General features: G+C 39.3%; 1 protein-coding gene across 3 annotated transcripts; it reads left to right on the top strand.

Annotated features, from left to right (window-relative positions):
• Positions 1-535: 535 nt before the first annotated feature.
• Positions 536-20,808, top strand: LOC111166143 (zinc finger protein 426-like). Of its 3 annotated transcripts, XM_089905502.1 has the most exons (6): positions 536-818; positions 13,289-13,372; positions 13,962-14,088; positions 14,692-14,778; positions 15,777-15,910; positions 16,394-20,808. In XM_089905502.1, exons 2-6 carry the CDS (start codon positions 13,343-13,345, stop codon positions 16,460-16,462), a joined length of 447 nt encoding a protein of 148 aa, XP_089761628.1. In that variant the 5' UTR covers positions 536-818; positions 13,289-13,342; the 3' UTR covers positions 16,463-20,808. The 3 variants fall into 3 exon arrangements, with proteins under 3 accessions (XP_089761628.1, XP_022413202.1, XP_022413203.1); XM_022557494.3 differs by having other exon boundaries at positions 536-903; positions 15,777-16,417; XM_022557495.3 differs by having other exon boundaries at positions 15,777-16,411.
• Positions 20,809-20,816: the final 8 nt, after the last annotated feature.

Raw genomic sequence — 20,816 nt, 5'->3', positions numbered from 1 at the left:
CACTGTATCCTGCCTTGTGGAATTGACCGGAGGAGACAGACTACTTCATGGATCGGCAGGATTATCGATATGGGAAAATCACTGTTAGGGCTCTAGGAACGAGGCGAGAGGCACGTAGAAGACCTTTTGATGTGCTTGCTTGGGGTGGGTCCCTGCCCGCAGCCACGCCCTTCAGGCGCCAGTATTCAGCGATCTAAATACGCACAAAACGTATCCCACCTCCAACCCCGCCTCAGAAACAGACCGCGACCCCCACCAGCAGCCCCATCTAAGGACTGGTTCCAGCCTCAACCTTGCCTTTGGGGCTCATTCGGTCCCCAGCCCCCGCACCTAGCCCACCCGGAACCCATCTGTACCCACGCCAGAGAAAACTAGAATTTCTCCACCTGAACGGATCGAACATGGCCGACGGCGCCACCGCGGAAACCCCGCCTCTTCCGACCCCCTCCAGAGCCGGAAGCGGAAGTGGCGAGCTTCGTTCGCCGCAGTCTCTTCCGCTGCTGGCCGGGTGTTTCTTGAGCAGTTTCCGGTTGGTCGTGGTTCGGCCCAATCCGGCGTCCGGTAGGCCGGCGCGTAGGAGAGGGAAGCAAATGGAAGGTGGAATTAGAACGAGTTTGTCCCGGGCCGCCCTGGGGTCAGCTTAGAGAGGCCTACGCCGCTCACTTCCGCCGCGGCCTCGGGGCCTCCCGGAACGGCCAGGTCCAGAGGCGGCCCCAGCGAAATATCCTAAGGGCGCTTCCGCGGGGTCGTTTAGGTTTCATCCTGTGCTCCCCTCTTCAAAAGCCTCCAAAGCAGCCTTCGTGATTTTTCTTCGAGAGGTAAAGAATTTCCGCCTTTAGGGTTCGTTGACTCCAGCCCTGTGTCCTCGAGTCCTCACGCACCCGGCGATTCCGGCACATGCCGGTGAGCAGTGGGGGAAAGGGCCTCCGTTTCCTTTTCTATGCAAAAAAAGAAGTTTCGTCTGAGAATTTGGCGTTATCTTTGTGCGTTCTTTATTTTTGGCGCATTACATTCGGGTAGAAATGTACTTTCATGGATGTCTTTGGAGTGCGTTTTTTTGTATAGAAATATAAGTTTATATAGGCCACAACTCTTTCTACAAAAGAGAAGCAAGGATGCTCCCTTATCTCTTCATCTGAACTTCCTAAACCTGTACCTCCCTACAAAACTTCAAAACATGGGATTCCAAGAAAAACGGATGGAGGCTTTTTTGCCCTATATCTAGGATAATTGAACTTCTGATTAACAGGGTGTTTGGTCTAAGTATTGTTTCCCCACATTTTTCGTTTGAAAAGTCGTAAACGTAAATAAAATGTGAAGCTTCGGTACAATTAATGTCCGTTGAAGTAGAGTCACCCATTTTGGGCATTTTGCATGTTTGCTCTCTTTCTCTAGATAAATACATTTTTTGGTGAGTTATTCGAGGGAGTAAGCTGAAAATAAATTGCAGCCATGTATTAATACTTGACCTTTAAATACTTGGTAATGCACCTCCTAAAGATAAGGACATTGTGCTAATTAAACCACAGAACTATTATTTACCCCAAGAAAATTTAAAGTAATAATGTCACCTTCTATCTACTCTGTGAAAACTAAAATCCTCCACATTGTTCTGAAATACACTTCTGAGTGTCTTTGGATCTGAGATGCAATCAGGGTTTATATACGGCAATTTTTGTGTGTCTTAGTCTCCTTTAACCTAGAGCGTTGGCCGTTATTTCTCCATTATATTGATTTTTTGAAAAGTAATACGTTTTTAAAAGTCACACATTTTGAAGTTTTTTAAAGTTGAGATATAATTGACATATATTAGTTGCAAGTGTACAACATAATGATTCAATGTTTGTATATCTATTCCGAATTAAGTCTAGTTAACATCCATCGCCATCCATAGTTACAGATTTGTGTGTGTGTGTGATGAGAACTTTGAAGATGTACTCTCTGAGCAACTTTCAAATATACAATACAGTATCATTACCCATAGTCACCATATTGTATATTGCATGTACTCAGGGCTTATTTATTTTATAACTAGAAGTTAGTACCTTTTGACCACCTTTACCCATTTATCCCATCCCACTCTCCCCTCCTCTGGCAACCATAGATCTGTCTATCCATGCATTCTAGTTTGTTTTTTTAAGGTTCTACATATAAGTGAGGTCATATGACCATATGGTATTTGTCTTTCTCTGTCTGACTTCATTTAGCATAGCGACCTCAAGGTCCATCCATGTTGTTGCAAACAGCAAGATTTCCTTCTTTTTTTATCCCATTGTGTGTGTGTGTTGGGTATGTATATGTGTGTGTGTGCATGCAAACACTATGTTTTCTTTATTCGTAGATTGACACTTAGGTTGCTCCCATGTCTTGGCTATTGTAAATAACATTGCAGTGAACATGGAGGTACATATATCTTTTGAGTTAGTGTCTTTGTTTTCTTCACATAAGTACCCAGAAGTGAAATTGCTGTATCATATCATAGTTCTATTTTTAATTTTTTGAGGAACCTCCATACTGTTTTCCCTAGTGGCAGCCCCAATTTACATTCCCACCAGCAGTGCACAAGGGTTCCCTTTTCTCCACATCCTCACGAACACTTGTTATTTGTTGTCTTTTTGATAATAACCGTTCTGAGAGATGTGCTATTTCATTGCATTGATTTGCATTTCCCTTAATAGTAACGTTGAGCACCTTTTCACATACCTTTTGGCCATCTATATCTCTTCTTTGAAAAAACATCTATTCAGATCCTCTGCCCATTTTTAAATTGCATTATTTGTCTTTTCCTGTTGAATTGTATGAGTTCATATATTTTGGATATTAACCCCTTAGCAAATACATGATTTGCAAAAATATTCTCCCATTCTGTAGATTGTCTTTTCATTTTGTTGATGGTTTCCTTTGCCACACAGGAAGTTTTTTACTTTCACATAGTTCCACTTCTTTATTTTTGCTTTTGGTGCTTTTGTTTTTGCTTTTGTTGTCAAATACAAAAAATCATCTCCAAGACCAATGCCAAGGGGCTTACTGCTTATGTTCTGTTCTAGGAGTTTTATGGTTTTAGGTCTTACATTCAAGTTTTTAATCCATTTTGAGTTAATTTTTGTGTATGGTGTAAGAGAGTAGTCCAGTTTCATTCCTTTGCATGCGGCTGTCCAGTTTTCCCAACATTACATGTTGAAGAGACCGTCCCTTTTCCATCATATATTCTTGGCTTTTTCGTCATAAATTAATTGTATTTGTGTGGTTTTGAATTTCTGGACTCTGTATTCTGTTCCATTGATCTCTGTTTCTGTTCCAGTACCATACTGTTTTGATTACTATAGCATTATAATACAGTTTAAATTGGGCAGCAGGATGCTTTGTTCTTTTTTCTCAAGATCACTTTGGCCATTCAGAGCCTTTTGTAGTTCCATACACATTTTAGGATTGTGTGTTCTATTTCTGTGGAAAACGCCATTGGAATTTTGGTAAGAATTTCATTGAATTTTATATTGCTTTGGTACAGGGGACATTTTAATAATAATTCTTCCAATCCATGAGCCACGGAATATCTTTCCTTTTATTTTTGTCTTCTCCATTTCTTTCATCTACATCTCATAACTTTCAGTGTACAGGTTTTTCACGTCCTTGGTTAAATTTATTCCTAGGTATTTTACTCTTTCTGATGCAATTGTAAATGGGATTGTTTTCTTAATTTCTCTTTCTAGTAGTTTGTTATTAGTGTATAGAAACCCAATTGATATTTTTTATAAGTTCTTCCTTTATTAACATAATTTCTTGTTTTTTCAATTTAATTTAGTTTTTATTTTATGTTGGAGTCTAGTTGACTTACAATGTTGTGTTAGTTTTAGGTGTACAGCAAAGTGAATCAGTTATACATATACATATATTCCCTCTTCTTTTAGATTCTTTTCTCATATAGGTTATTACATATTGAGTAGAGTTCCCTGTGCTCTACAGTAGGTCCTTGTTGATTATCTATTTTATATGTAATACTGTGTATATGTTAATCCCAAACTCCTAATTTATCCCCCTGCCATGCAGTTGATTTCTGTATATTGTTTTTGCATACTACAACTTTACTGAATTCATTTATTAGTTCTAGCAGTGTTTTGGTGGAGCCTTTTGGGTTTTCTATATATAATATCATGTTGTCTGCAAAGAGTGACACTTTTACTTCTTCCTTTCTAATTTAGATGCCTTTTCTTTCTTTTTCTTGCCTAATTGCTCTGGCTGGACTTCCAATGCTATGTTGAATAAAAGTGGTAAGAATGGGTATCCCTGTCTTTTTCCTGACTTTAGAGAAGCTTTCACATTTTCACTGTTGAATATGATGTTAGCTGTGGACTTGTGATATATGTCCTTATTATGGAGCAGCATTCTCTCTGTACCTGCTTTGTTGAGTTTTTAATCATGAATGGATATTAAATTTTGTCAAATGCTTTTTTCTGCCTCTGTTGAGACTATGATATGATTTTTATCCCTTTTTTAACTTTATTTTTAACTTTTTAATTTTTTTTTTTTTGGTTGTACCAGGTCTTTGTTGCAGCAGGCAGGCTCCTTAGTTGCGGCACATGTGCTCCTTAGTTGCTGCACGTGTGCTTCTTAGTTGTGGTTCATTGGTTCCTTAGTTGTGGCATGTGTGCTCCTTAGTTGCGGCTGGCAGGCTCCTTAGTTGTGGCATGCAAACTCTTAGTTGCAGCACGCATGTGGGATCTAGTTCCCTAACCAGGGATCAAACCCATGTCCCCTGCATTGGAAGGCAGATTCTTAACCACTGCACCACCAGGGAAGTCCCCAATTTTTGTCCTTCATTCTGTTAATGTGTATCATATTGATTGATTTGCAGATATGGAACCATCCTGCATCTCTGGATATATCCCACTTCATCGTGGTGTATGATCCTCTTAATGTATTATTGATTTGGGTTTGCTAATATTTTGTTGAGGATTTTTGAATCTGTGCTCTTCAGGGATAGTGGCCTGTAATTTTCTTTTGTAGTGTTCTTGTCTGGTTATAGTATAAGGATACCACTGGTCTTATAAAATGAGTTTGGAAGTACTCCCTCCTTCCTGTTTTTTTGGAAGATTTTGAGAAGGATTGATATTCATTCCTCTTTAAATGTTTGGTGGAATTTACCAGTGAAGACTTATGATCCTGGACTTTGGTTTGCTGGGAGGTTTTTTACTACTGGTTAATCTCCTTACATGTAATCAGTCTGTTCAGATTTTCTGTCTCTTCATGATTCACTCTTAGTAGGTTGTATGTTTCTAGGAATTTATCCATTTCTTAGGTTGTCCAGTTTTTTGGTGTACAGTTGTTCATAGCAATCTCTTATGATCCTTTGTATTTCTGTGGTATCAGTTGTAGTATCTTTTGCATATTTAATTTTGAGCCCTCTTTCTTTTTCTTGGTGAGTTAGCTAAAGGTTTGTCTTATTTTGTTTATCTTTTCAAACCTCTCAGTTTTATTGGTGTTTTCTATTTTATTTTTATTCTCTATTTCTTTGAGTTCCATTCTGATCTTTATTATTTCGTTCCTTCTACTACCTTCGGGCTTTGTTTGTCCTTCCTTTTCTAGTTTCTTGATGTGTAAAGTTAGCTTGTTTATTTGAGCATATTGATATTTCTGATTTTATTTTCATGGTATGTTTAAATGTTTATTCTGTTTCTTGTATTTCTATCAACTGGTAATTGGATCCAGAACAACAGCTAGCACACACTGTCTGAAAAGGGACAGGGGACTTTCCCAGTGGTCCAGTGGTTAAGATTCTGCACTTCCAATGCAGGGGGCACAGGTTCGATCCCTGGTAGGGGAACTAAGATCCCACATGCTGCAGGGCGTGGCCAAAAAACAAAAAAAGAGAAGAAAAGGGACAGATAGGAAGTACTTTATGCTTTCCAGGCCACAAGGTCTTGAATTAGTCCATTCTACTTTTGTCATGGGGAAGTAGCCATAGATCTCAGTAAACAAGTGTATATGGCTGTTTTTCCCTAAAACTTTATTCACAAAAAAAGGCCTGTGAGTCATAGTTTGTCACTTACATTTTGGTCTGCAGGCTTCAAAAGATCATTTACAAAATATACCATAGATACTGTTGTATATCTTAATGTTGTATTTCATCAGGAAGACCCAGATTTATATCACTCTTCTGTTAGTGATGCTACATTTGATTACTTAAGGTGATGATCACCAGAGACCTGTATTTTAAAGGTAAACTACTTTTTTCTTGAATAAGAAAGTAATATGTGGGGTAATATTTTGACACTCAGAATATCTTGTTTTCTAACAACCTTTATTAATTATTCTGGCATCTGTGATTTAGCACTACTAAGTGATCCTCTGTGTATGTTGTTTCATGTTTGTAGAGGTGCATCTTCAGGACTAGATTTTAAAGTTGGGTTTCTAGGTCAAAGGGCCAAAACATGGTTAATTTTTCTGGGTATATAAATCCCTTCCATAAATCTTGTGCCATTTGGTAGTTTCCAAATCAACATTAAAATAGGATTAAAATTATGCTGGAGAAACATAAGGAACACATTTTAGTTTTGACTTCAAGGCACTTGTTTTCAAAAATGATATCCAGGGAATTCCCTGGTGGTCCAACGGTTAGGACTCTGTGCTTCCACTGCTGGGGGCCTGGTTTCAGTCCCTGGTCAAGGAAACCAAGATCCCACAAGCTGCGAGATGAGGGGGGAAAAAAGTTGATATCCAGTCCACTTTCTTCCTAAGAGTACTCAAATATGTTTTCAGAAGTACAGTGTTTTGATTTGTATTGTGCACAGACATTATATATGATTCCTATTTCATTTTGTGTTGTAGTTTTTTTGTTTGTTTTACTTCAATTTGTGCATATCTATGCTGTAACATTTGTGTGGGGATTGGCAATTCTGACAGTCCACCTAATGAGCTAGGCTGTCTTCGAGAAATAGGGAAACAATGGAGATCGAAATAAGGATAGTATTGCTTCTATGGGGTTTACAGTTTATTTAGGAAGACATTTTAAGTGATTGTTGGCAAGTTTGTTATCTGGACATAATAATGGCTTAATATGAGGGGAGAAGATATATTGGGAGGTGTTGATATTTGAGTTGAGAATGAAAGCATGGATATGACTTAGCTAATCAGGTTGTTGAGCTAAGGTGAGGAGGTGTAGAATGAGTGAGAACATTTCAGATGAAGGGAACTTCATGAGCAAAATTCCAGAGAAGTTGCGAATTCAGTGTATTTCCTAAGGTGAGGAAAGAGGGTTGTCTGAAGCAGAGCAGAACCAGAGAGTGTTGGGAGGTATATTGGAGAGTGGGGGATAGGGCCAAGGGAATTACTTACTCTGAATTGTATTCTAAGGCCATGGGAAACTTAGGAAATATTTTAATCAAAGGAGTAATTTGAATCTACTTACAACTCCTAGTTTGAGAATGGTCTTCAGAAAGTATGAGAGTCAACCTAGAAGCTTATGATAAATAAGCTTTAAAACACGATGGTGGTAAATTACAATTGGATTATTATTATGGAAAAGGAAATAAATGAAATGATTTGAGAGTTTTATAGAAGGTAAAATTGAGAGAATTTTAATTACTTGATGAAGTTATTCCTTCATCTGTTGATTTACTAGAGGATATATTATAGTCAGTGCTTGAATGATTAAGACATAGTGAAGAAAACTGAATTCCTCACATTTGTTCACAGACTTGCAGATATAGTTTCCTAAAGACTAAATGGTAATGTTAACCATTAACACCTTATGTATAAAATTAAAATGGAGAGGAGATAGAAATGAATCGTTCGTTTATATAAATAAACATATGCATTAAATAAATGCATACATATAATAAGCAAAGAGAAAGCATGCAGAAGTACTACAGTTCTTGTTTCTCTAATTGGTCTTGAGGTTGTGGTTGACATCCATGGGTTACTTCTTCAACAATCAGTTTCACATTTCCCTTGCCCTCAATGAGACCCTCACCTGGTCTGGGTTATGTACCTGGTGGAGTGACCCAAATGTTCATTCCCAGGCACACAACAGTAGTGTTAGCTGGGTCATCCATGGAGAAGGGAAGTCCATATTGTTGAACCCACAGATAGGCTTTATCCCTTTTAGCATGGCCATTTGGTTCATGGACCCATTGAGGAAACACTGTTTTGACTGGGAAAAGTAATTCACATCTATGGACTGCATCATTTTGTCCACCTGATTATTAATAGTCTTATTTATAGTGGATTGCTCTTGGTGGACATTCATATAGGACACAAATAACTTTACAGTTTATGTGCATTCAGAGACATCCTTTCATATACTTTTCCCAGACTACTTTTCTTGTCATCAACCTTCCAATCTTGTTCCATTCACGTCTTTGACTCTCCAGTCAAATGATTGACAACTGTTTGTGAAGCAATGTGTATCCATACATGTGGCTGTTTTTCACTCCAGACCTAGCGACAGCCAAATATACTGCTTGAATTTCTGCCACTGGGAAGATTTTTAATTACTACTGCCTTTCAGGGTCATCCCTTCAGTAAGGATATAGAGCTTCAGGTCTAAACTTCCAGGTGTAACTAGCTTACTATGCAAACCCATCTATAAACCAAGTTTTGTCTCAGCCAGCTGGGTGTAAGGAATACCACAGGAAGCCATAGACATAGACTGAGGAAGAGGAGGTGGGGCAACTGCACTTAGGTGTGGAAAGAGCCTTGGCAGCCTACCATACAATTTACTTGAATTCACTGGAATTGCCTGAGCTTAATCCCTTAGGAACTCCTAGGAGTTTACATGTTCACCAAACTCTTTTGATACATATTTGCAGAGTTGGGCTTATTTTGTATGTAAGCTGTTTTCTCCTACCTTATGTTGCATACTGTCCTGTCCCCTTGGATTTTGCACTAGTTGTGTGTCCAGAGGCAACGGCAGGTAATTGTGGTGGGTCTCGAGAATGAGGATTCCTTCCAAGGCATCTGCTCTAAGTGAGATTATCACACATTTGTCAAGCAGAGGAAGGCCAGTATCTTCAGAAACCTAAGAGCAAGCTACTTCCCTGATAAGGGAGGCTCAGAGTGTCTTGGGGGTTCAATATTGTAAGTGTCATCAGGGTCCCCGTAGATATCCCTATTTCAAGTTTCCTGTCTCATTCTTCCCTGATCAGTGCCTCATTTTCACATGAAAAAGTATGTGAGACTGACTTTAAGTATGGTTGAATACTTGAACTCTGCATTTGATTTTTGCAATATCTTCCCCATGTGACCACATGAAATGAGTTTTTAACCTGTCATGGAATCTCTCTGGTTTCAGACTTTGACTTGAGATTGTAGATCTGAGCTTGTCATTGTCTGGGCAACTACACTCAAAAGAATCCATCTCTCACCACAACCATTATAATCACCATTATTGTTGTACCGTTAAGTGTAGCATTCACCTGGTCTCCCAAGGCAAGAGCTGTACCGTAATCATCATAGGTGATTGCTTGACAGTTGTAATTCTATGAATGTCTTTCCCATTGGCAAGGCTTTTAGCTCTATGCTTGAGTCCAAAGGTTTGACCAAACATATCCCAAAATGTCATCTTTACTACTTTGTCTCCAGGGATCACCTGTCTTCACTATTGTGTATAAGTCTGCATGAAATGAAGAGACAGAAATTATACTTTGATTTAAACAGGAGAAGTAAAGTATAAAATTGTAAAGAGAATTCTGTCATATATCCTAGAGTTCATGGAGAATACCTAAGGAAGGCCAAACTTATAGTGGGGGCCTCTCCCCAAGATTGATTTCAGACCTTGTTAGAGAAGGTATCATGGCAACCCATTGAATGTGAGGAAATTTGCTAGGTTGCCAGGGCCAGAACTAGTTAACAGTCACTGGGCAAGGATGAAGCTCCCCTCTGGTATGCAGGCAAGCCATGACCAGTATGTAGATGTGGAGAGGGAATTGGGGTGCCACTGCCAGTGCAGGACCTAGAGCACTAAGTGTCCATATAAGGAGGCTTTGGGAAACAAGTGACAGGTGTGCAGATAAGCCGACGCTGGTGTGAGTGCTTGAAAGAAGATGGTGTTCCTCCCACCCTTACATTCTTAGAGTAATCAAATACATTTATGAAAACAGATATATGTTGTATTATGAACAGTTATTTAGGTATAACTTAGGTGTACTTGAAGAGTGATGTGAAGGAGCTCCACTCTGTCAGTCACAAGTTAGTGGGTGCCTTTGGTGTGCCAGACACCGTGCCACTCTTTGTACTGGCAGACACTGGCATCCAAAACAGATACAGTGCTACCAATGATATGCCAAAAAAAGAAACTCTCCCCCCAAAAGCTGATCCTTATGTCAGACAACGTTGTCAAGAAGCATTACTACAGATACAGAGGTCATGATAAACAAATCTGTTTCTCCAAAAATATAAAAAATCAAATGTTTATCCACTCAATAATATTGTTGCAAATATATAAAGCATTACTTGAAAGAAGTGGAAGAAGAAATAAACAATTTCAAAATTCTAGTGGGAGATTTTAATGTATTTTGCCCATAGTTTCACTAAACAGTACACGAAAAATCAGTTAGGACCCACATTTGAAAATGCTGTATTAATTGCCTAATATACATATATAGCATAATGTATCTAGTAACAGTGAAATCAGAAAGTGCTTGTCTGAGCGCAAGAAGTAAGGAATGGATGGAAAGGGACAACAAGGCTTTCCAGGGAAATAAATATATTCTGTTTCTTGTTTAGGCTGGTGATTATACAAGTATATGCAATTATCAAAATTCATCCACTAAATACTTAAGATCTGTGTATTTCATTAGACATTAATTATATCCAACTAAAAAATAAACAGAAAAATAAAACATTTTATCAAGTACCCCCTCACTAAACTTACTCAGCCTAAGGACTCCTGGTTTGAGACCCCTAGTAGTAAGTACAGTTATAAGGGAGTCTAGACACATGATTTTTTTTGACCTCATGTATGTATGGGTTTTAGTCTTCTCTACTGAAGAATAAGGACTGTGGGGACAGTGAGGATGAATATGGTTCATAGGTAATGAACTGTGGAACTTTCATTGTCATCATTTGTATACAGTTTTGTAGACCAGCATTTGGCCTGGTGGTCTGTGTTTGATATATTAAAGGTTATTGATATATAACAAAAAGAAGTTAACTTTTAAATACAGAATGTTAAAAGACAAGAAGCATGAAGAAAGTCTGTGGAAGAAGTAAGTAAACATAAAAGCAAAATTTTCAGTTCCATAAAAAAGGAACTGAAAAATAATATGAAAAGGTGATTGTCTGAAAAGATTCATAAAATAGACAAATGTTGGGCCAAGTATGACAGGGCCTTGCTCCATGTCCAAGGCAAGGAGAGAGTACAGACCTGTTTGATTTGAGTGTTTCCAAATGGAGACCCATGGAGGCTTCCCAGTACTTTCATGTATTCTGAATTCTTTTGTAAAAAGTTTGATAATTTTTTTTCTAATCTTTTTGGACCAAGTGTGGAAGACCTAATGATTTCCCCTTTCTTTCTTTATCTGGCCTGGGAACTAATAATATATGTGTGTGTGTGTGTGTGCATGTGTCGGATACCCTTTATTTTTTTTACCTGCTTGATTGTTTTCCCATGTTACTAATGAATTGATATATCAATTATTAGTTTATTGTCTATCTTCCGTAATAAGAATGGTGGATATTTAATGCCTAGAATATTTTCTGTATATGTTACTGCTCTCAACTGATTGCCTAGCACAAGGTCATTGAAAGAAAGGAATAATCCAGTGATAAGAACTAAAGGAGGCCTAGAGCTTCAAAATTCTCCAACATCCATCAAGAGAAGCTCAAGGATGTTGACCGAATAGAATGTTTTTTTTTTTCCCTTCATAAGCCCAGCAGCAGCCTACACCAGTGCTTTTCCAATATAAATATAATGTATAGATCACGTATATAATGAAACTATTTTCAGTATCCACAATAAACAAAAATGAAGATTATTTATATGAATATATTTTATTTTATCCCATATATATTAAAATATTACTTAAACAATTTAAAAATTTAGATATTTTACATTTTTTTCATTTGAAGTGTTTTAAATTTACTGGACACTAAATTTTTATCATATATAATTAATTTACTGGACACTAAATTTTTATCATATATACTTAATTTCTGCTTAGAGCATACATAATTTACAGTTGAAAGAGTTGATTCCAGTATTCAAGTTGTTCCAAACATATAGGTAAGCTGTAAGCTCCTAATGAGATATCTGGTACATAATGTACTCAATGAATAATAATTGATGTTACTGATATTCTTGTTGTAGAGCATACTCTTTTAGTAACTATGTTATCTACATAGAAAGAGCGAATTTATGATGTTGTGTGTGAGATAACTAATATTTGTTGATTAATGATTGATATGAAGCAGGACTCCAGATAACCCGATCTCCAGGGGCATGGAGATGTCCCTGTCCACTTGTATTCATAAGCTGCCTGACATGATCTTGACATCAAAGAAAGGAATTTTCAGGCAAATTTCACCGTCATTGCAACATGACAGCTATATGTCCCATGTGAAGTCCCTGTTAATGTCCTTTTTCAGAGACTCTACTTTAGGATCTGCCAGTCTTGGTCTGGGCCTGAGCAGTCATGCTTCTGGTTCATCTAGGAATTGCTGAAGGGAGCCAGATAATGCTGTTCTCTAACTCGGCTTTCTGGTATGCGCATTTAGGTAGAGTTGCTGCATGATCTTTTTTTGTTTGGTTTTTGGTTTTGTTTTTTTGTTGTTGTTGTTTTTGCAGTACACGGGCCCCTCACCGCTGCAGCCTCTCCCGCTGCGGAGCACAGGCTCCGGATGCGCAGGCCCAGCGGCCATGGCCCACGGGCCCAGCCGCCCCGTGGCATGCAGGATCCTCCCGGACCGGGGCACGAACCCGCATCCCCCGCATCGGCAGGCGGACTCTCAACCACTGCGCCACCAGGGAAGCCCTGCTGCATAATCTTATTCATGTATTTTATTGCCTTGACAAATGAAGAGTCACATTACTCAGGTCTTAAGGTTGCTTCCCTGTAAAATGAACCCATTACTCTTTTCCTGATGGGCAGCATGGCTCACCGTCCCCTTTTCTGGCTCCAGGTGCGACAGGACTACTCTGGCATTTCACAGCAGTGGTGTGTATATATGTGAGATTTCTTGAGTGTGCAAAGGATAATTGGGAATTTCAAGCTAGAGTTGAATGACTTCCAGGCAGTGACTGTGGGAATTATGATCATCTCTGGGTACTCATGCCTTCTTTCTTTTCTCCTAGGTGTTCTAAGGACCCTTTCGCCTTCCTGAGGAAAAGATAGAGGCAGAAAGGATAATGGCTGAGCGTTTGAGAAGTTGTTCTCGGGTAAGAAGCAAGTCTATCCTAAAAAATGGGCTACTATATCCACCAGATGGACACATTCTGTTTTGGTAGGCCTGTGTCCAGAGCTTCTTAAAGAAATAAAGCCACTGCAGGACTCAGTCCCTGATGAATTCCCTCCCTAAGTGGAAGCTCATACTGGTGACACATTACCCTGAATAATCTCAGTATTTCAGTAATGACCTCCTAATCTTGCCTCTCATGATGGTGACTGCATATATTTTGTTTTGCTTGGTGCTCTTACACAGTAAGGAAGATGACTGTGCATTTCTCAAAGAATGTATTCATTCATCAGCGTTTACAAGTGCTTCCAGTTGGCTTAGGACTATGCTACAGGAGAGAAACAAAACACTTTAAGGCTCATTCTATTGAGATAAGTTCATGTATTACATGTTCCATTAGAGCTGTAGCTGAAGGATATCAATCATGAGTGAGTGTAGATAGAAGAGAACCTAGGACCATTGTGTCCTGGGGGAGATGACGAGAGACATTGAATCATGGGTCACCCGTCTCCAGTCCCTTCCATTGGTGGAGGGCTTACTTTACTGAAGCTAGTATGTGTGTGATGGTTTAGGACTCAGTGACCTTCGCTGATGTAGCTGTGGACTTCACCCAGGAAGAATGGACTTTACTGGACCCCATTCAGAGAAAACTATACAGAGATGTGATGCTGGAGAACTACAAGAACCTGACCACAGCAGGTAAGGCTGCCATCATTCCTATAGCGTCTTAGAGAACAGATATATGTGATGCACTTACTGTGTTGCAGCATGGGTGATGTTACATATGAATATAATGGGAACTAACAGACACTGTTCTTCACATGAATGGGTTTTAGTTCGGTTGGCATCTGAAAATGTGCTTCTAGGACTAGCATTATCACCATCGCTCTTAGAAATGTGCATTCTCAGACTCCACCTTTCACCTACTGAATGAAACTGCGGCATTGGGACCCAGTCATCTGTGTTGTGACAGACACTGGACTTGGTTCTCATGGACACCAACGTTTGACACTCATTGGTGTATTGGTTTCTCCATGTGAATGAACATCTTTTTTTGCACTTACATTGTTTCCCGTATCAAAAAAAGTCTTAAGCTTTGTAATTGTTTATATCAATCTGAATGTGGGCTTCAGGGGCCAGAGAGAAACAGTCTTTGTGGAGAACAGAAGGAGGTGAATTTCCTGTTTTATCTCTTCTAAAATAGTTTTACCACAGTTTTAGACATATAGGAGCTGATTCATTGGACAGTTTCTTCTATTTTTCTGGAGCTTCTTTCATTAATTTATCTTTCCTCATAAACAGGGTATCAATCATTGAAACCCACTCTGATCTCTTGGTTGGAACAAGAAGATGATTTGAGGACAGTGGAAAGAAGAGGAGTCCTCCAAGGTGAGTGATTCCTGATCAGTGAAAATTTCAGTGTCTTTTGAATAATAATGAGGAAACTTGTAAAGATGTGCTTTCTCACAGAAGGCTGAGGTCACTGGTCTCTGATGTTTCAGGATATATTCAAGTTGTCATACGTACATACTTCACATTTACTCACAATTTCTTATGAGCTCACAAAATGGCTTGTTCTTTCTTTATTTTAATATAATTTTATTGAAGTACAGTTGATTTACAACGTTATGTTAGTTTCAGGTGTACAGCAAACTGATTCAGTTTTATATATATGTATATATATATATATGTTCATTCTTTTTCAGATTCTTTTCTCATATAGGTTATTACAGAATACTTAGTAGAGTTCCCTGTGCTATACGTTAGGTCGTTGTTATCTATCTTATATATAGTAGTGTGTGTATGTTAATCCCAAGCTCCTTATGTATCCCACCCTCCCACATTTCCCCTTTGGTAACCATAAGTTTGTTTTTCATATCTTTAAGTCTGTTTCTGTTTTGTAAATGAGTTCATTTGTATTATTTTTTTAAATCAGATTCCACATATGAGTGATATCATATGATATTTGTCTTTCTCTGACTTACTTCACTTAATATGATAATCTCTGGGTCCATCCATGTAACTGCAAATGACATTATTTCATTCTTTCTTACAGCTGAGTAATATGCTATTGTACATATGTACCACATCTTTATCCGAAATGGCTTGTTCTGTTTCTTTTTTTAACTTTATCATTTTGATGTAGGCTAGTTTTCCTAACATTCCTCTTTTCCTTCACTGATAATATTCAGGTTTTTTTCCCCATCATATTTAATTTTCATAGAATTCTTTTTAATCAGGTACTGAATTTTGACTCTGCATTCCTATCATTGTTAAATATTTGGCATAGCCAAACTCCTCAAATCTAGTATGTATGTATTGATATTTTTAGCATCTTTAATTTGGAAGCCAATACAAACGAGTATTATTATTTTTAACTCCTTCAGCCTCCTGTTTCTTTCTACAAACTCTTACATTTATTATTTTTTTATGGGAAATGCAACTTAAAACCAAAGGCTCAGCAATTCAGCAGGATAATCTTGGGGGAGAAACATCTGTTGGGATGGAAACAGTAACATTGGTAAGTTTAAAACATCATATTTCTCTTTTTCCACATTCAGAAAAGAAAGGGAATTTCATTTATAGCATGAGCACAAGTGATAGATGTTTGCAATAGGTGGCAGTCACCAGGGGAGAGCAATGTCTATGGTGAGATACTCTGAATAGGTTGAATTTGGGGATATCCTAAACCCAGCTTGATACTTATTGCTTCAGAGTTCCCATAAGTCCTCATTTCCACATATGTAACAGGACATTTGAGATTTTACAACAGTCCATGAAGCTGTACAGGATTATTTGAAGGTTGGAGTAGATGGAATATCATTCTGGCAGAAGGATTCCATCATTCAACTTGAAAGAAATCAACAGGGCAGAGGTGTATGAATGTAGTAGAAATGGTAAAAGTCATCTTCATCGTTGTAATGATGTTTCAAGTTTGAGATGAGTAGGATCAATTAATGAGTCTGAGCAATCTTTGCATCATCATTCATCTATCCATCCACAGGCAAGAATGCACAATGGATGGAAACTCTGTAACTGTGAGCAATATAGGAAGACTTCAATGAACACTTGAGCCTTAGGACAGGCAGGAGAACTCAAAATGGAGGCAACACTTATGAGCATAATGAGTATGGAAAAAGTTTCCTTACTCTGCAGAAGAAAACCTCTATGGTTGTGAAGCATTTTGTGTTTAATCACTGTGGAAAAGCCATCATCCTGACTCCAAATATTGTGGACAGGAAAACCTGCATGGGAGAGAAAGCCTTCGAATGCAGTGATGGTGAGGAAGCTTGTGTGAATCAGCCTTCTCTTCAGGCACAAGTAGTAACTGAGAATGGGGAAAAACACTGTGAACAGAAGGAACATGGGAGAGCTTCTGTTCACTCCACAAGGCATGGTATACCTGTACGAAATCACACCACAAAAAAAAGTTATGAATATAAGGAGTGTGGGAGAGTCTACAAATATCATATCCATTAAAATTCACATGGGAGCCCACAGTGGAGAGAGAAACCCTATAAATGTAAGGAATGTGGGAAAGCTTTCATTATAGCTTATGAACTTAAGAGGAATATAAAAAATCTCATACTGGAGAAAAGCCCTTTATATGTAAGGAATGTGGGAAAGCCTTCATTAGAGCTGATCACCTTAGGAGCCATATAAAATCTCATACTGGATAGAGGCCCTTTATATATAAGGAAAGTGGAAAATCCTATTTTTATCCCTTATTCCTTAATGATCACATGCAAAATCATAGTGAAATAAAAGTGCATAAATGTAGGGAGTGTGGGAAAGCCTTCCTTACTTCCTATAGACAACATATAAAATCTCATAGTGAAGAGAGGCCTTTTCCATGTGAAAAATGTGGAAAATTCTTTAAAAGTTCTTCATATCTTAAGATTCACAATCGAATTCACACTGGAACAAAACCATATAAATGTACGGAATGTGGTAAAGCCTTCATCAGGCCTTTTGTACTTACTGAACACATGAAAACTCATGCTAGAAAGTTTTTATGTGAAGATTGTGGAAAACTTTTTGTCAGATCTCAGTTTAGGGACCATAGAAAATCTCACATTGGAGAGAAGCCCTTTCTATGTGATCAGTGTGGAAAATCCTTTAAACATTCCTTATACCTTCATTGTCACAAGACAATTCACTCTGGAATAAAACCTTACAAATGTGAGAAATGTGGGAGAGCCTTCACTTGGAAATCAGACCTTTCTAAACATGTCCAAACTCATGGTGGAGAGAAAGAAACCTGAGGATGTAAACAATGTGAGAAATCCTTCAGTTATTCCAACTCCTCAGGAAAAACTCACCCTCTAGCAAAATCCTATAAATGAAAAATATGTGAGAAAGCCTTCAGTTCTCTTTGTTCATTTGTCTTGTAAGAAATCACTTTGTCTAACTGATGTCAGGTATGTGGGAAAGCCCTCAGTTGCCCTGATACACTTGACGTGAAAAGAGCACACTGGAGTGATGGTCTTCAAGCATAAGAAATGTGGGAAAGCCATCCATCTCACAACCCAGCCTGTTAGGGCTCACAGTGAAGCCATACTATTAAGAAACATGGAAAGCACTTTATTGTTTGCTCAGGGAAATATATATTCCCTAAATATGAGAGATGTTTCAATGCAGAGGAACTCTACTGATATAAGATTTCTGGAAAACTGTACATCTCTTGAGTACTTTGATGTTCACTTGTGATCTCACTGTGAAGAAGAACATTAGAAATGTGAGAAATATTGTAGAGTCATCATTTTTTTCCACTAGATTGTTGCTCATGCTTAATAAACATGGGGTGATTCACAGGCAAGAGAAATGGAGTGTAGTAAATATGGGAAATGCTACCCTGAGTCTGAAATCTTAGGGTTTCTGAGAAAGGATAGTGTTCCAGGTGGTCCCAAAGATCTATTTTGAACATTTTTCATTTGGCCATGACCTTTCCTGGGCAGTGATATGTCTTTCCCTCATCATCAGGCCAGGCCAGTCTAGTTGCTACATTTTCCAGGTCACAACCTGGCCAAAAGTGGGCCTACAGGATTCACACTTAGGGCCCCTGCTTTTTCCTGTTGGATGGACCTGGTCTTATATTGTGAAGACAGGAACTGCTTGACTATGTATGAGGCTCACCAAGTCCATCTACATCAAGTCCCAATGGCCAAAGTGGAGGATATAGTACATCTCTGTAAATCTTGTAAAGATGGCTTTGTCCTCTCTCACACCTGATCCTTTCAGGGTCAGGGTCAAGCATGGGATGAGTAGAGAGGAAGTGAGATTTCATCTACTAATGTGAGACACCCTGATTTCCTGACCTTTGCGGGAGAACAACACCCCGACACCTGTGGAGGACATTCAACCACAGGCCTTGCAGGAAGAGGGTGAGATTGTTCCTTTTCACCCCTATATTTAGCTCCACACCCATGCAAAACAATCATGTCATGTGTCTGGATCAAGCATTGTCTGCTGTAGGTGACATGTCCTCCTTCTGGGTTTGTACTCCAATCCAAGTGCTTGAAAAGTGAAAAACTCATGTGACTGGCTGCTCCTGATAATGTGCGCTGCTTGATGCCATGACTGGCAGTTCCTGAAGGTGGGGTTTGGGTTCAGACACAGACAAATGACTAGTACACCTATTATTCCTCTTAAAGATAGCTTTACGGAGGTTCATCTCTCCTCAGTTATTCCCCAGTCTTTGTCACCACTGGGAATTACAGAAATTGAACAGGATATGTCAGGAATTTTTTTTTTTTTTTTTTTTTTTGCGGTACGCGGGCCTCTCACTGTTGTGGCCTCTCCCGTTGTGGAGCACAGGCTCCGGACACGCAGGTTCAGAGGCCATGGCTCACGGGCCAAGCCGCTCCGCGGCATGTGGGATCTTCCCAGACCAGGGCACAAACCCGTGTCCCCTGCATCATCAGGCGGACTCTCAACCACTGCGCCACCAGGAAGCCCCCAGGATTTTTTATTGGCTCAATTCTACCAGCTGTCAAGTAATGTCCTCAGTACAGGTGTACCAGCTGCACCATTATTGCCACCAGAACTAGCCAGTCCCTCATTTATGTGCCACCAATGAAGCCAGCTACTGCATTACCAGGTCTGATGCATTTACCAGCAGGTATGCCTAACCTCTGCGCCCTCCCCGGTTTTAAGCTTTCTGCACCCCACATCATGCCAGGTGTCAGTTAGCCAGAACCCAGGTTCTGCCTTCCTAGGACTTTATCTAATAGTAAAAACCTCATTTCAGCATCTGATGAAAGGTTACACAGTTCTCATGCTCGAGCAGCCTTGGGTTACATCGTGTATAGCCAATCAGGGTACAGCTTTTTTTTTAATATTTATTTGGTTCTGCTGGGTCTCAGTTGCGGCAGGTGGGCTCCTTAGTTGTGGCAGGTGGGCTCCTTAGTTGTGGCATGCAAACTCTTAGTTGTGGCATGCATGTGGGATCTAGTTCCCTGAACAGGGATTGAACCTGGGCCCCCTGCATTGTGGGCATGGAGTCTTAACCACTGCACCACCAGGGAAGTCCCCAGGGTGCAGCTTCTTGATGACACTTTCTTGAGACTAATCAAACCATTGTAATGATAATCCAAATCAAGCTTAAAACAAAGCCTGGACTGGAATTAACCTCTGAACCTTCATTTATACATATTAATACATGGAGGAACGTGTCATGTTTGGTTCTTTTTTGTGTATGCATGTTGCTATTTGGCCTATCTGTTGACCTCTTTAATTATTGGCAGTGACACTGAATTATCAGATTAGTCTTAACTCCCTTGGATGCAGTGTAATGGATTATATACTAGCCCTGGATGACATTCTGATTTTCTGGAATAAGACCTATATTTCCAGCAGAATTTGTTGCAGTTGCCTGAGTCTGAGACCTCATGGGTCATGTTAGAGGTTTATATGCAGGTTGGCCTCATTCTGCTGCTTCGACTCCTAGTGATAGTGTCATCAACAAGTGCTCGCTGAGATCCACGAATCAGTTTCATCCCAGCTTTTGTTCTTCAGTGGCTGACCAGATGTCATTTGCATGTGAAAATTCTCCATAAGCCAAGTTGACGTGTCAACCAGGAGTAGCTTATTGAAGACCCTCCTCCGTGCATCGCTCTTGCCCCTGCTCATCATGTTGTACATGTGAATACAAGGCTCTGACCCCTTTTTTTCTCAGAATTGAGAAACGCAGTGAGGAGCTTAGAAAGACGACATCATCTCTCCCATTGAGACAACAAGCAGGCTTGGTTCCTGCTTCAAAGAAACTGAAATAAATTCCACAACCTCAGCATTGCTCTCCTTTAAGACAACCCAATGTAGTGCAGACTCGACATGGGCCCTCTGTGTCACCCCTGAGAGACTCAGGGACAAAGGACAAAGGGAACCAATACAAACAGGCTAACTTTCCTTGGAGGAAGGGAATAATC

This window comes from Delphinapterus leucas, unplaced genomic scaffold, assembly GCF_059928025.1.
Source record: "Delphinapterus leucas isolate spDelLeu-1000000601 "Yukka" unplaced genomic scaffold, BTC_Dleu_Yukka2 spDelLeu_asBTCV2_sq25, whole genome shotgun sequence".
NCBI lineage: Eukaryota > Metazoa > Chordata > Mammalia > Artiodactyla > Monodontidae > Delphinapterus > Delphinapterus leucas.
Note: the sequence above shows the minus strand (reverse complement) of the source record. Positions and strands in the feature narration are given on the sequence as shown.